A 15,079-nucleotide genomic window follows, 5' to 3' on the forward strand; every position below is an offset into this window, starting at 1 on the left:
TTCCTCCGTAAATACCCGTGTCCTCCTGCAGCGATCCCGAGGGACAACGGACATCAATAAGAACACAGTAGAAAGTCTGACGTGTTGTAAAAACTGCTATTTTTAGCACATTTTAAGTCCGACGTGTTGCTACCAGACGCACAGTGAGAGCTGAAACGGAGCGCTACAAACGAAAAAGTCGCACAGTGTCCGCAGAATATAACAAAAATTACAGGCCCAAATGCATTATCTTGTAGAGGCTCGAGTCCGCTTGCAGAAGTGACGTTTACATGTGGATGTTTCCTGGTCAGGTGCTGCAGCATGGAGGATGTGGTGGTGTGGTAGGCTACATCCATTTTACAGTGTTTACACTGGACTACGTTTTCCGCCTCACGACGTGAAAAATGCTCCCACATCTTTGACATTTTCTGTCTTTTTCGCTCCACCGGGGTCCACGTTGTCCGCCGTGGCTTAAGAGAAAGTTAAGTTACGTTCGCTACTCGCGTGTGCATTCAGTGCAGTGTGTGTGTGCGTCACTTATTTTGGTCCGGGTGAAACATGACCCGGGCGATTGCTAAGCCATGAATTAATTAAACATGAATTAAACGAAGGGAAGCTCAGATGCGCCTGTCTCGGAAACGAGCAGAATTGTCACAGAGGAGAGTTAACATGGCAGCATTTGAAGTCTCATTTCCTGGTAGACATCTTGTCCCTGATTGGATAACAGCAACATGACTCCACCACTGACTCTGCTTGTATTGCTGATGTTTTATCTCCACAAATAACAAAAGCCTGGAGGAGCTCTGCTGTGTGGCCGGGCTGTCAACTTTTGCCTGGAGGTGGTGGGGTGGGGGTGTCATCAAACCACGATGAAGTAAGTTGGACTTGACATAGATTCGCTCCTGCTTGACTACAGTCAGCAGAGCGTCTTCATGCCATGCGCTGCGCCAGAGAGTCGACGGTCAGCTGTGTTCCACGGACTCGCTCATGACAGTGGAGGTCCGCTTAGGGACCGTCAACAACTTCTAGTCATTTGAGAGTGCATACAAAAATCTAAAGCTTCAAACTTAATTGATGAAATAATTCAAAATCAGTTCCCAGTTGGATTACTACACAAAACCAACGAGACACAACATTTTAACACATATTTCATACAATCGGATCTTTTTTTATTATTTACATAAAAATTAGGTGAATTTTTGTGGCACTTTTTGTATTTTGCTTCAATAGCCTCCATGCTTAGTGACCACATGACTGAACATCGATTCCCAGTTGTGGTATTTAATTAAACCAGTGAAAACAACAGTTTTTACAAATTTCATTGAGTCAGGTTTTTTTCTAATATTTTCATAATAAATAACTCGTTTGTTTTTATTAGCTTCCAAATAATATGATCAAATGACCCCAAATCAATTCCCAATCTATTCCTCCCACTCCAAAGGAATCCCGTCCGAAAGAGGGACGTGTTTTATTACTTGGTAGTTCCAAACTGCCACCTAGGTAATTGGTTTTGAGTAACTTATCATTGTACCTGGAAGACTTTGAAGAAAATCGTTTATTTTTTAAAGTCTAATAAAAAAGATCAGATTGTATGAAATACATTAAAACTGTTGTGTCTCATTGGTCTAGCTTGGCAACACCATTGGGAATTGGTTTTGAAGATTTTTAACAATTTATGTGGATGCTATTAAAGGCAAAGCACACATTTTAATTAAATTATTAATAAAAAAAAGATCAGATTGTATGAAATACATGTTAAATAATATTGTTCATTGTTGGTTGAGTTTAGTAACAAAACTTAGATTTGAATCTAGATAATGTCATCAATGAAGCTGGAAGCTTTTGGTTTTTTTTTACGCATTTTTAAATGACTAGAAATGTGTTGATGCTGGTTAAGCAGACCACCACTTCCATGAGCGAGTCCTCGTAACACAGCTGACAGCGCGGTGCATGGCGTCAAGACTCATCGCTGACTGTGGTGAACCACGGAGCAAATGTCTGTCGCAGACCCAATGTCCAACTAACTTCCCTGTGGTGCTTTTACAGTGTGAGAAACCGGAGGTGTGGCGGGAGAGTGTGTGAAGTGATCAGGTGTGACTGTTGGCAGCCCTGGTGTGGTGGAGGTGCTAATGCTAATGGTTAGCTTCTATTAGCAGAGACGTTCTCTGCCGTTTGCTGGAAACTAAACCAACAGCAGCCTTCCCTGGCGTGAGTCAAGATGGGCGAGTCCATGACTTAATTCACAATGTGACACAGATCCATCAAGCTTTTCAAGTCCTAGAGTTTTACTGTCTATTTTCTATCAGAAGCTAATTAGGAGATAGGTGTAGGAGACTACTTTTTGTTCAGCCTGCATGAAAAACTCAGAGTGACTGATTATAATCAGAAATTATATTTTAAAACTTAGTTTTTCAGTGTTTCACGCCTCTACCAGAACCCATTCTTTGTTCCCAGAACTGAGGAGGTCCAACACAACGTTGTAACCTTGGTTTTCTGGACGTTTCCATGTAGTTTTTATTTTTGTAATGATTGACAGAACACATTTATTTATTTGAAACAAGTTCCTGAACATGGAACAAAATGATTTTTCAGCTCTTTATTTGGGACTGTTTGCGTTTTATAATTCTGTCCCAGAGAAAATGCACCTACAGCTGTTTTAAAATGACAATTTTCCAAATAAAGCAAGCCTGGAAGATTTCAAAAATACAAAATCAGCTATTTTTTTGTAAGTACAAAATGCTTTTAGAGCTGCTTTTTACCTTCAGTCTGGTTCTGACTGAATGTTTGAAGCACAAATGTCATTCTTGTTGTTTTTATTACAGCAACAAGATTCCCAGACTACAAAAACTGCTTCCATATTCACATCTATTATATATTATCAGAAACATCCCACCTGTTAATCCGTGCCATACCTGAGCTTAGGTTACCCTGATGGGAGTTTGTGTCTTTTACCTTTCACTGCAGAGGCAGACATCGCCACTGAGCTGCTCAACTCGACATCTTTGCCCTTAAATTAGTCCGGGGGCTTCATTTATCGAACGCTCGTAGAAACTGTCCTAAATTCCCTCCTTCGACCGACATTTAGAATGTGTGTACAAACACTCAAAAGACTGATTCATGAGACGTGCCGTGGCCTCTCGTACGTACATTCCTCCTCAATTGTCTGATTGTGTGGAATGACCTTCCAAGCACTACCAGAACAGGAGCTTCCTTTTCAATTTTCAAGAAACTCCTGAAGACCCTGCTCTTCAGAGAGCATCTTCTAAACTAGCACCCTCCCTGCACCCGCCCCCCCTCTCTACCGTCCACTCCTTGTTCCCTCCTCTCCATGACTGATGTCAAGTTGTTGTTGTTATTGTTGTTGTTAGCCTCAAGGGCAACATGCCGATTATCACTTGTAAGTCGCTTTGGACAAAAGCGTCTGCTAAATACATAAACATAAACATTTATCCCACTTGTGCTTACTTCTTCTTCTTCTTTTGTTTAAATGGTGGGTGGGATCCAACTTAAGGTGCATTTCCGCCACCTACTGTGTAGGAGTGTGAGTCAGAGTGAGGAATACCCTAAAAATAAACTATATCCACCTGTGCGTACCCAGGTGCTCGTGTCCATTCAGTCATTTACATACAGAAACATCCTCAATTAACCATTTTGGTCACGCTACGACTTCGATCAGCACTTGAGGAAATTCCCTGTTTTTTCCCCAGAAAAAATAAGAAAAACTTTATTGACAACAAGATCGAAACACTGGCCGTGAAGCGCCAAAAAAACGAACAAGTTGAGGAGGTTATAAACGCGGTCGAGACGGAGGAGAAGTTCCTGTCAGAAATAAATAAAAATGGATTTGATAAATGGTAGAGCAACAGCTTCTCATTTACATTTAAGGAGTCGTTCTGTTCGAAGTTAGTTTCATTTGGACATTGTCTGAGTGCAGCCTCAGCCTCTTCTGAGTTGTCCTTCAGTCTGGTTGCGTGTGTGATCGGGGAGCAGGAGGAGGTTCTGGGCGGTTCTCGTAGTTAGTGGAATCGGATTTGTGAGGTTCTTCTGTTGCACCACAAAGGGTCCCAAATCACAGGGTAGCAGAAGGATTTCCCAACACGTTCCTAACGCGTTCCCTGACTTCACACCCTGTTAACTCCTCCAATATCACAGATCAGCCATGATATAATGTCAGATTCTCGTCGTTGTGTGTCTTTTTTTTGTTTTAACACCAATTAAGTGCAAAAGCCATTTTTCCACCGACGTAACTACATACTGGGTAACTATAATGTTTGGATGAGTGAGACCTTTACTACTGTGGTTCCTCTGTTCTACCACTAGATGCTGTTCCCGCGCATGGTTCTTATATTAGGAACATTTTCATGCACAAGTACAAATTGGTAAATACCACCCAATGTGCATAAGTACGGTTGATAAATGAGGGCCCAGATTTTTAGCCAATAAGAAAATAATGAATGCTGTGGTATTCTGGTCTGAATTTAGCTCAATGACCCTGGAAATCAAGCTTTTCTACAAAACGTCTAAACTTTTCAATTTTCTACCCGCTGGTGAGATGACGTCCTTACAGGATCGCTCAAAGTTTATTAAAGTGAAAGTTCTGGTTGTTTTGTCTTTCAGGGCGACTCCATGCGGACCAACATCCAGCTGGAATTCGGCGATGGCACGGCCGTCTCGTACTCCAACCTGAGCTGGACCGAGGAGGGAATCAAACACATCTACAAGTCCGCAGGACTATTTCGTGTCACGGCGCTGGCAGAGAACACGCTGGGCTATGACACTACCACGCTGTTCTTGCATGTCACCTGTAAGTTTCCCTGAAAACAAACTCACAGACCTGTCTGCAGGTTCAAACCCTTCTAATAAAATCGTTGTTTATGTTTATGTGTTTAGCAGACGCTTTTGTCCAAAGTGACTTACAAGTGATAATCGGCATGTTGCCCTTGAGGCTAACAACAACAACAACAACTTGACATCAGTCATGGAGAGGAGGGAACAAGGAGAGGACAGTAGAGAGGGGGGACAGGTGCAGGGAGGGTGCTAGTTTAGAAGATGCTCTCTGAAGAGCAGGGTCTTCAGGAGTTTCTTGAAAATTGAAAAGGAAGCTCCTGTTCTGGTAGTGCTTGGAAGGTCATTCCACATTTGTGGAACGATGCATGAGAAGAGTCTGGATTGTCCTGAGCGTGGTGTAGGCACTGCTAGCCGACGATCCTGTGATGACCGGAGCGGCCGGGCCGAGACGTAAGCCTTTGCAAGAGGATTCAGGTAGATGGGAGCCGTGCCATCTCGGACTTTGTATGCTAGTGTTAGCAATTTGAATTTGATGCGTGCTGCTAGCGGTAGCCAGTGGAGCTCAATGAACAGAGGGGTGACGTGTGCTCTTTTTGGCTGATTGAAGACCAGACGCGCCGCTGCGTTCTGGACCATTTGAAGACGTCTCACAGTACAGCCTGGAAGACCAGTTAGAAGAGCATTGCAGTAATCGAGGCGGGAGATGACAGTAGATTGCACCAGGAGCTGGGTGGCATGTTGTGTTAGGTATGGTCTGATCTTTCGTATGTTATACAGCACAAAGCGGCATGAACGAGCAACAGAGGCAACGTGATCTTTAAGGTCAGGTGTTCATCAATCACAACACCCAGATTTCGAACTGCCTTTGAAGGAGCCAGAGATAGGAAGTCAATTTGGATTGAGATATTGTGCTGTATGGATGGTTTTGCTGGGATGACAAGTAGTTCAGTTTTAGAGAGGTTGAGTTGGAGATGGTGGGATTTCATCCATTTTGATATGTCAGAGAGACAGTTTGACATTCGTGCAGAGACAGTGTGGTCGTCCGGTGGAAATGACAGATAGAGCTGGGTGTCGTCTGCATAGCAGTGGTAGGAGAAGCCATGTGATCGAATGATCTCACCCAGTGAGGTGGTGTATATGGCAAAGAGAAGAGGTCCTAGTACAGAGCCCTGGGGGACTCCTGTGGCAAGGTGGTGCACGGTAGAGGACTGTCCAAGCCAAGATACACTGAATGATCGTCCTGTGAGGTACGATTCAAACCAGGTGTGTGCTTTCTCTGTGATGCCCATGCTAGAGTGTGTGGACAAAAGGAAGCCATGGTTGACGGTGTCAAATGCTGCCGATAAGTCGAGCAGGATAAGCACTGAGGATTTGCCTGTCGCTCTAGCTTCTTTTAAGGATTCAGTCACTGCTAACAGAGCAGTTCCAGTGGAGTGGCCCTTTTTGAACCCAGATTGGTAAGGGTCAAGCAGACAGTTTTGTGAGAGGTATTCTGTGATCTGCTTGAAAGCCGCCCTTTCAATGATTTTGGACAGAAAAGGGAGGAGAGAGATAGGTCGGTAGTTCTCCACATGACTTGGAGGAAGAGATGGTTTTTTAGCAGCGGTTTAACCTGAGCATGCTTGAGAGAGGTGGGAAATGTACCGGATGTCAGTGAAGCGTTGATCACATGTGTGACTGCTGTGGCTACTGTAGGAGCAATAGCTTGGAGCAGCTTAGTCGGAATGGGGTCAAGTGGGCATTTAGTAGGGCGGCTGCACGTGAGAAGCTTGGACACACAGTTCTCAGTGAGAGGGGAACAAGAGGAAAATGAAGCAGTAGGGCCTGAGATGGTTGGGCTTGAAGGAGTTTGTGGGAGTGAATGTTCAGGAGTGGCCAGTTGAGTAAACTGTTTGCTTATAGCTTCACTTTGTCAGTGAAGAATGAGGCAAAGGAGTCAGCTGATAGATTGTTGGTAGGAGGTGGAGACGAAGGGTTGAGCAGAGTTTTGAATGTTGAAAATAGTTTCTGAGAGTCAGTAGAGCTGAGAATTTTGTCAGTGTAGAAAGCTTTCTTTGCATCAGTGATGCTGGCAGAGAATGAGGACAGTAATTCATGAAATTTCAATAGATCACCAGGATCTCTTGTTTTGCGCCATTTCCGTTCCGCAGCTCTAAGATTGGTGCGTAGAGACCGGAGGGTATCATTTAGCCAATGGTGTGACTGAGAGGCTCTAGCAGGTCTAGTGGCTAAAGGACACAAGTTATTAAGACAAGAGCCGAGTGTGGAGCAGAGTGAGTCGGTGGCTTCATTCACTTCATAAGCAGAGAATGTGCTGGGAGGTGGAACAGTGGAGGCAACAAGAGAGGAGAAGTGGTTGGGTGCCAGATTGCGGAGGTTGCGGCGGAATGAGACCACTGGGGAGGAAGCAGTGGACCTCCCTTGTAGAGTCGTGCTGAAATGGATGAAGTAATGATCGGAAAGATGCAGCGGTGTGACAGAGATTGTGTCTATGGCACAGTTTCTGGAGAAAATGAGGTCAAGTGCTTTTCCATCTTTGTGAGTTGGAAGACTTTGTACTAGTTTTAAATCAAATGATGACATTAGTGACAGGAAGCCTGATGAGCTGGGATTGTCCAGGTGAATATTCATGTCTCCAAGGACCTTTGTGGGACAGTCGTGCTCAGGAATGGAGGAAAGCAGGGTGTCGAGCTCATCAAGAAAGTCTCTGAGTTGACCTGGTTGGCGATATATGACAACCAAAAATAATTTTTTTGGTACAGTTACCTGGATGGCATGGTATTCAAAGGAGTTGTATTTAGTGATGGGTAGCAACTGACTGTGTATCCATCTATTGGAAATGAACATGCCCGTTCCACCACCTCGGCCAGATGCACGTGAAGTGTGGGAGAAAGTGTGGTTAACTGAGAGAGCAGATGGGGTAGCATTGTCACATGGTTTGATCCAGGTCTCAGTGAGAGCCAGTGCATCACCAGAATAAGCTCTTCCTCACTAAAGTTCAGGTGTTTGAACCTGCACTTGAAGTTTTACTCATCATCCTGCCTCCTCCGTTTCTGTGAGAGACAACCCTCTGATTCCAGGCAGCAGTTTTTCAGACTCCAGCTTTGTGTTTGCGTCTCAGAAATTAGTGATGCAGGTTTTGGGACACGCGCATCATCATTAATGGTTTATTTTCCCAATAGGAACAATTACAAAACAGGAAATACAGGAATTGGAAGAACAAGGTTGACCTAATTTTGAATGTTCCAAAATTAAACATTAACATTCCAATTTACGTCTGGCCGGGAAATAAGGTCATACACTCTAATGTTTCAATGCACCACCTTTAACTTTTAATTACACCTGACCAACAAAACTATCGTCTAGATAACAGGAACCCAGTTTGGACCAAGGAACCAAAGAGGCTCACTCCATCTGGATGCAGCTGGAATACCAGGATCCATTTTCACAGTTAATCCAGTTTTCCATCACCATGGACTGAAAGGAGTATGAAAGAAGCTCAACTGTTCACAAGTAGGACAGAAATATTAGGGGTTTTTTTTCAGAAGAGACAAACACTGACCCATTTACCAACAATAACAAGAATCATATTTACAGGATTCAAAGTGAGTCTTTCAGACCTAAGAGCTTTAAAGCATGGTGGTGTTAGCATCATGCTGTGGTCCTGAATAGAGTTACCTTCAAATGGCTCGGATTCACCTGGAGATCTCAGCTAGATGGTTGAAACGTCCAACAGGACCCACATCACGGTTTCTAAGTGGATAATGTAAGCTAACAGGAAGATTCTGGTACATCCTTCTGAAGCCCAAAATGGTAAAACTTTACCAAGTAAAACCCACATTGACTCAGTTTAAGTCCAATGTCATTCATTCATGTTTGCTTATATCTGAGCCTGCATTTAATGTTTTCATCTTAAGAGAAAAAGAAAAAAATCCACACTAAATTCAGTTTAGCAAACTTTAGTTTTTTTATTTTATTTTATTTTATTTTTTAAGAACCACAACAGAATTATCTCACCAAGAGGAAGAAATTCACATCAGTCATCAAACTTCCAGAATTAGTGAAAATTATTCCCATGATTCTGCTCCTGGGGGAGTGCCACAGGCTTCGATTCTGGGTCCGCTCTTTTTCATTCTGCGTCCTCCCATTGGGCAAGAGGTTAGCTAAACATGGCATGCATTACCACCTTTATGCTGTCAGATTTATTTGACTCTAAATCAAGCTAGCTCTACTCACCTGCTTCTCAACTGTCTCTCAGGAGTTTGTTTCCAGTTTCCTTCGGCTCAGCGACAAGAAGGCAGAGGCAATTATCTTTAACCCAAAAGACAATCTGTACACATCGGCTGCTTCCTCTCTCCCTCCCTAAACCTCACACCCCGGGTCACCAGCTTTGGGGTCAAACTAGATGTTGATTTGACAATGTCCTCGCAAATAAATGCAATTGTAAAACCTCGAGTCTTCCAAATTTGCAGTCTGACATATTTCAAACCCATCCTAAAGACACCACGTATTTATCACCACAAAACTACGCTACCTTGGTCCTCATAAGTATAACATATCCTCCCTCAAACATGAATAGACAGTTCAGAATGATGCAGAAGGATTCCTGAGAATTTCTCACAAACGATGCCACATCACACCCACCATGGCTCCCAGTGCACTACCAGGTGCAGTTCAAAGTTGTAACCCTTGTCTACAAATCTCTCAACAGTCAAACTTCCTCCTTCCTGTCTGAGCTTCTCACCCCCTACCTCCCCTCCACCTTCCACTCTACATTCCTAAAAAGCATTACGAATCTCATGGGAAGCCAAACTTTGGAACACACTCCTTTGATCTGTGAGACAGTTCAGTATGAACCCCGTTCAAAAGCACATCACCCTTCGGTTGGTGAGCCTCTCCTGTTGTGTATGTTTTTATTCTATCCTGTGCCCTGTCTCTGGTTTTGGTATTATGGCCTATGACATGTGCTGATTTGATTCTCTGTCTTGGTTTTTATTTGTTTTAACTTTTTTTTTACGGTTTACTTGATTTTGCGTTCTGTTTATGTTACTGCAATCTTTTCATTTTACCATTTTTTTGGGTGTCTGTTCTCTGTGAAGCGCTTCGGTCTGCTGGCATGCTGCTTTTAAAAGAGATTGATATGGTAGGTATGTTTATGTTTGTTTACCTTTAAATTCACCAGTAAACAACTATCAGAAATAAAGTGTGAAATGCATCAAGGTTGCATCAAACCAAGAAAACACCTTATGTTTCTTTGATTAATGGACACGTTAGTACCTGACATCAGAAGTTTGTTAAATCCATTTACAGCTGCTCTCTGATTCGCCTCCATAAATGAAAAAAAAAAACATAAAAAAAACTTTGTTAAACACAAAATAGCAACAGATTAACCCATTTTTGAGAAAACCACACAGACAAATTAACACCTCTGAGCTATTTTTCACCGTTACAATGAGAAGCTTTCATCTTCACATACATTAGCCACATTTCTTCTGTCGTTTTATTTTATTTTTTTAACTCGCTTCCCCTACGGAGGTATTAAATCTGGCCTGCACATGTATCATCGTCTGGTCTTCAGAGGATTCACCACATTGTTCCTGATGCTGAGACATCTGGAAACACTTAAAACTAAAACATTGGTACACGCGGTTATGTCCTACACTGGCAGCGATAAAAACAACTTTAGGGAGAAACTCTTTCCAAAAACTCATATGAAATGTTTTTCCAGGAGATAAACAAACTGCGAGGAGGGCCTTTTGGGCCACCGCGGTTAATCAAAGTTTCATCAGAACAAAGATCTAGAACAGCAGCTGATTTCAAAGCAGAGCAGCTTTTCCTCAGCAGCAAACACAACAAATTACACGATTGTCATGCTTCGCAGCGCCGCTCAGACTACAATAAAATAGTTTTAACACTCTGGGAATTATACAAGCTGCTTTCAGTAAGTGTTAAATTGTCTCTGTGTTGTGTTATTGTTTCACTGATTTGTTCAATCAACCTTAAATTTAACCTTTTACCCTCGTGAGTGAGCGTGCTCGGTGAGATTACAGGTGTGACTGCAGCCGCTTCTTCTGCGTTAGTCTCACGGCGTGAGACACTCAGGGAGAAGCGCCAAAAAATACAGCCACCCACACGTGCACGCACACACACACACACACACACACACACACGCACACACACACACACACACACACACACACAGGATAGAGATTAGTTCTAGTTAAAGAGGATGAGAGCGAGCAGCAGCCTTGGTGAGGAGCAGCTCAGACACCATAGGAAGCCTAAGTCATTATCTCCCTCCGAAAAAATGAATGCAAGTCAACAGCGCTAAAAGAGCTATTTCTAATCGGCGTTGCCTAGCGCCCTGGATCACACTTATGCTGTACATCAATTTAAATGAAAACTAATGACAGGTGTTTCGACCACGCCAGTCACGTACTTTGAGATTTATCAGCTTGTAAAAGTTCGTAATTAGCATGACTTCGAACCAGACGTCGGCATGTTGCATATGTGACATCACCACAGAATCTCCCCTCCCCTAGCGTAGCTGCTACTTACCACATGGCCAGATTTTTGGTGGTTCTTTCCTCCTGAAGGAAGGATTTGAAGTTTGCTGAACTTACAGCCATTTTCCCTTTTTTTCTCCGTGTGACTTAGGCTCCCCATACAGCCAAGCATGGGATATGTGGGCGTGGCCAGCTTCCGCTTGTTTTCTTAAAGTGACAGATCCCTGTAATGGCTCATTCTGGAAAGTACTGAAAATGCCAAGGATAAAGCTGCTGAAATCATTTTATGTGAGAGGGATTTAGTGCAAATACCCTCATTAACATGTTTGGTATCAACCATAGAACTATTGTAACTTAAAGGTTGAATCTGGAACAATTTAATAAAAAGCTATATTTAAAAGAATGAACACCTCCACGGGTCGTTTAGATGTGTGCAGAATGAAGGTGCTATGTTTCTTTTAAAAGCTATATTTTAATTTTTAAAATGATCATGTATTTAATTTGACGGGAACAAAACTGGCTTCATGTTTACATCTTTTAGCCAGTAGAGGGCACCACAGAGGGTTGCCAAATAAAGTAAACAGTCCACTCGGCACAGTGAGGCTGGCACTGTAGAAAACTGTGGACTCTGCAAGTCAAGCAGCTGCTTCTTAGCCCAGAAGATGTTGTTATCCTTCTGAGAAAAGAAACAACCATAAAAGATCTAAATCCAGAGTGAGTTTAGGTGAAGATGGACCCCATAAAAATAAGTCATACATCGGCAACGAACCTGGTATCCTGATGGCTGGAAACTTTGTTCTGCCATTGCAACTAAAACCTCCACACACTAGATGTTGCTTTGGTGTTCGTGTTCCGTGATCCACCATTAAGAGGAAAAATCATAAAACGAGGGGCAGCATTATCTCGGGAGGTAGAGCAGGTTGCCCAGTAATCGAAGGATTGCGGCATCGATCCCAACTCCTGCCAGGTTATTCAAATTGCCTACGTTGGTGGTGGTCAGAAGGGCCGGTGGGGCGAAATAAGAGCCTTGCCTCCTTCAGACCACCTCAGGGCAGCTGTAGCTATGTAGTAGCTTACCATCACCAGCAGTGATGCATGAATAATGAAAGCACTTGGAGTGCCGAGAAAAGCTTCATATAAATCAAATCAATTATTATTATGTGTCCTTTTCATTAGGAAATACTGCGTTTGGCATCATAAACTGCTGCATGTTACTGACCATGTTCTGTTTGTTTGCATTTATATTTAGCCACTTCAAAAATTCGAGCAGAAGTTTAAAATAAAAGTAATTAAAAGTGGTTTCAAGTAAAAGTCGATACCCCACTGGAGAGGCTGAGCGTGAGTGTTTGCTTCCCTTCACTCACCTCCCAGCTGCAGCTTCTCTACCGCTGTGAGCTGAAAACATGAACTTTCACAGAGTGGTTCTGCATCTCAGACCAACTCAGCTGGAAGCTTTCACAGAATGAAAAGTGTGAAACTGATGACCCAAATAAGTTTAACCTGCTGGGAGGTCTGTAGCAATTCTGAGGGTATAATACGTGATTTAAACTAGCTGGATTAATACAACATGTAGCCACATTACCTCCTGGCTATGTTTAGACCTGCTGGTTGCTGTTAGGCGCTGGTTGTCATTGGGTGTAGTTTAGTTTGGTTGGATCTGCCAACTTGGGAGAGACATTAATTCCCAGGTATGTGATATTCCCTGAGTCCAATTGTGTATTAAGCAAATTGACGAAAGAGAAATTAATTGGTAGAACTGTGGATTTTAACCAGTTTACAGAGTAATCTGAAACTCTTGAGAAAGAGTTTATCAGTTCTATTGCTTGGGAGAGAGAGGATTGAGAATTCTGGAGAAAGAGTAGAACATCATCTGCATAACAACGTTCTCTGCTGCCCGCGGATAAACAGAGTAGGAACTTCAACACTGAATACAGATTCATGAACATTTCATTGCTTAATCATACATGGCAATATGTAATGATTTTTAATCATAAAATCTTCTTTCGTCAATGATTATTTAGAATTATAAACTGATTAATTATGAAATCTTCTTTTCTCTGGGAATAAAGATTTATCTAAAACAGTTCTCTTGTGAAGGGCCTTGGGGAAAGGAACGCTACTGTTCATCTTTATTATCTGATGAAGCTGCGCTCAGCTGATGAAGTCATCTGATTAAAGAGCCTTTGTGCAGACTCTCAGACTCCTGTCAGGGAGAGATACAGTAGAACGTGGCAAAGCCAGGGTAAGTTGACCTCCCTGTGCATTTGGCACGAGGAATCTGAAAAGTAGGCCATTTTGTGACGTTACACTGTCCTACGTCTTTTATTCATAAGATAAACTTACTTCATCTGCCAGCATTATGCTCCACCAGTCTAATTAAAAAGATTTAAGTGTTTCTGCATGAAAATTCACTAAACTGAACAAACTGTCTCATCATTACATTTTTCTGGGTTCGTTTGCCATTTTCTGTTTCAAACAAGGTAATCTAATTCCTTCCTGTCCTTTTAAGCTCCACAGAAAACAGGTAGAATAAATATAAATGTTTGGAAACGGAGCAGAATTGCCATTCATCACGGCAGGTTAACGCACCTTAAACCCTCCTGTCTCTGAGTTCATCTTTTCTGGAAGCTGATTTGATATTTGTTCCCAAAATGTTTCCATCTCCCCCATTTTTCTTACTTATTCATCCTCGTCTTACGGTGTGGATCGTGTCCCAGAATGCACTTGACAAGATGAAGAGAAATAACCTGGACAGTGTGAAGGTTTACAGCAGAGTTTACACACACGGGAGAGTCACAGCTGAATTCACACCTCTGGATTATTTACTGTTCCACCTCAGGTGCAGAAGGAAAACCGACTACGACTGCTGTCAAATCAAATTGAAGAGATCTGAAGTGTTCAGCCTCTCAGCTCCACGTGCGCGTGATGTTTCCGTGTGTGCATGAGAAGTAAACTCAGAGGTCAGCGGTATCTGTGGTTCTTTCTGCAGGTCCGGTGGAGCACGTCCAGCTTCTCGCTCCCTTTGTGATCATTAGAAACAAGGAGGTGAACATCAGCGCGGTGGTCCTTCCCAGCCAATCACGCACCGTCACCTACTTCTGGTGGCTTGGCAACAACACAGAGGTAAACTGGTTTAGGGAACCGCAGAAAGCCAGAGATTGGCCTGAAATGAAGGATTCTAGACTCAGATGTTGTAGGACGACTCTTTTGTGTCAAAACTGTGCTTTAGTTACCTTCTTTCTACCAAATCACCACAGCTTCTTCTGTCAGATGTTTACAGTTTTCTTGTTTCGACTAGTTTTACCCGTCCAACACCTCAGCTTACATTTAAATATCCTTAAAAATCAACGTCCACAAATCGACCTGGAAACAACTGTTAATCCAAAGGTTTTGAACCAGGGATGAAAGCAGAGAACCAAAACTAAGTACAGGAGAGTGTGCGTGACTCCACCCCCTAGCCAATCAGTGACCAACAGTACTCTGGCATGGCGTTTTCAGCCCTGCTCACTTGGAAGACGTGAAACCACACCGAAGTTGGTTCTAACAGAAGTCCATTCGTATTGGAAAGTCTTGTTGACGAGTCGAGCATTATTGGGTATAGCCCATAAGTGACGTGACCGGAGTTATGATGATGTTAAGCAATGGATCAGCTTTTTGAAACTAAATGAGTCAACAACATCTTAATTTTTGGCAAGCTATGAGCCGACCAGAAAGGGAGGAGACCTAGGCTCCCTATTGACCCTTTGCACGTGATGTCACGCCACTCATGTGACCGCCGCCTTCGCCATGATGGACGGCAAAAAGAC

At 42.9% G+C, this 15,079-nt stretch overlaps 1 protein-coding gene across 2 annotated transcripts in view; it reads left to right on the forward strand.

The window, feature by feature from the left end:
* sorcs3a (sortilin related VPS10 domain containing receptor 3a) overlaps window positions 1–15,079 on the forward strand; it is a 314,356-nt gene that overhangs the window by 270,259 nt on the left and 29,018 nt on the right. For both annotated transcript variants that reach the window (XM_070552119.1, XM_070552120.1), the window contains exons 19-20: window positions 4,597–4,783; window positions 14,263–14,396. In XM_070552119.1, the coding sequence (XP_070408220.1) occupies window positions 4,597–4,783; window positions 14,263–14,396 (321 nt within the window). The remainder of the gene's footprint in view (window positions 1–4,596; window positions 4,784–14,262; window positions 14,397–15,079) is intronic.

Source organism: Nothobranchius furzeri, chromosome 6 (assembly GCF_043380555.1).
Source record: "Nothobranchius furzeri strain GRZ-AD chromosome 6, NfurGRZ-RIMD1, whole genome shotgun sequence".
Lineage (NCBI taxonomy): Eukaryota > Metazoa > Chordata > Actinopteri > Cyprinodontiformes > Nothobranchiidae > Nothobranchius > Nothobranchius furzeri.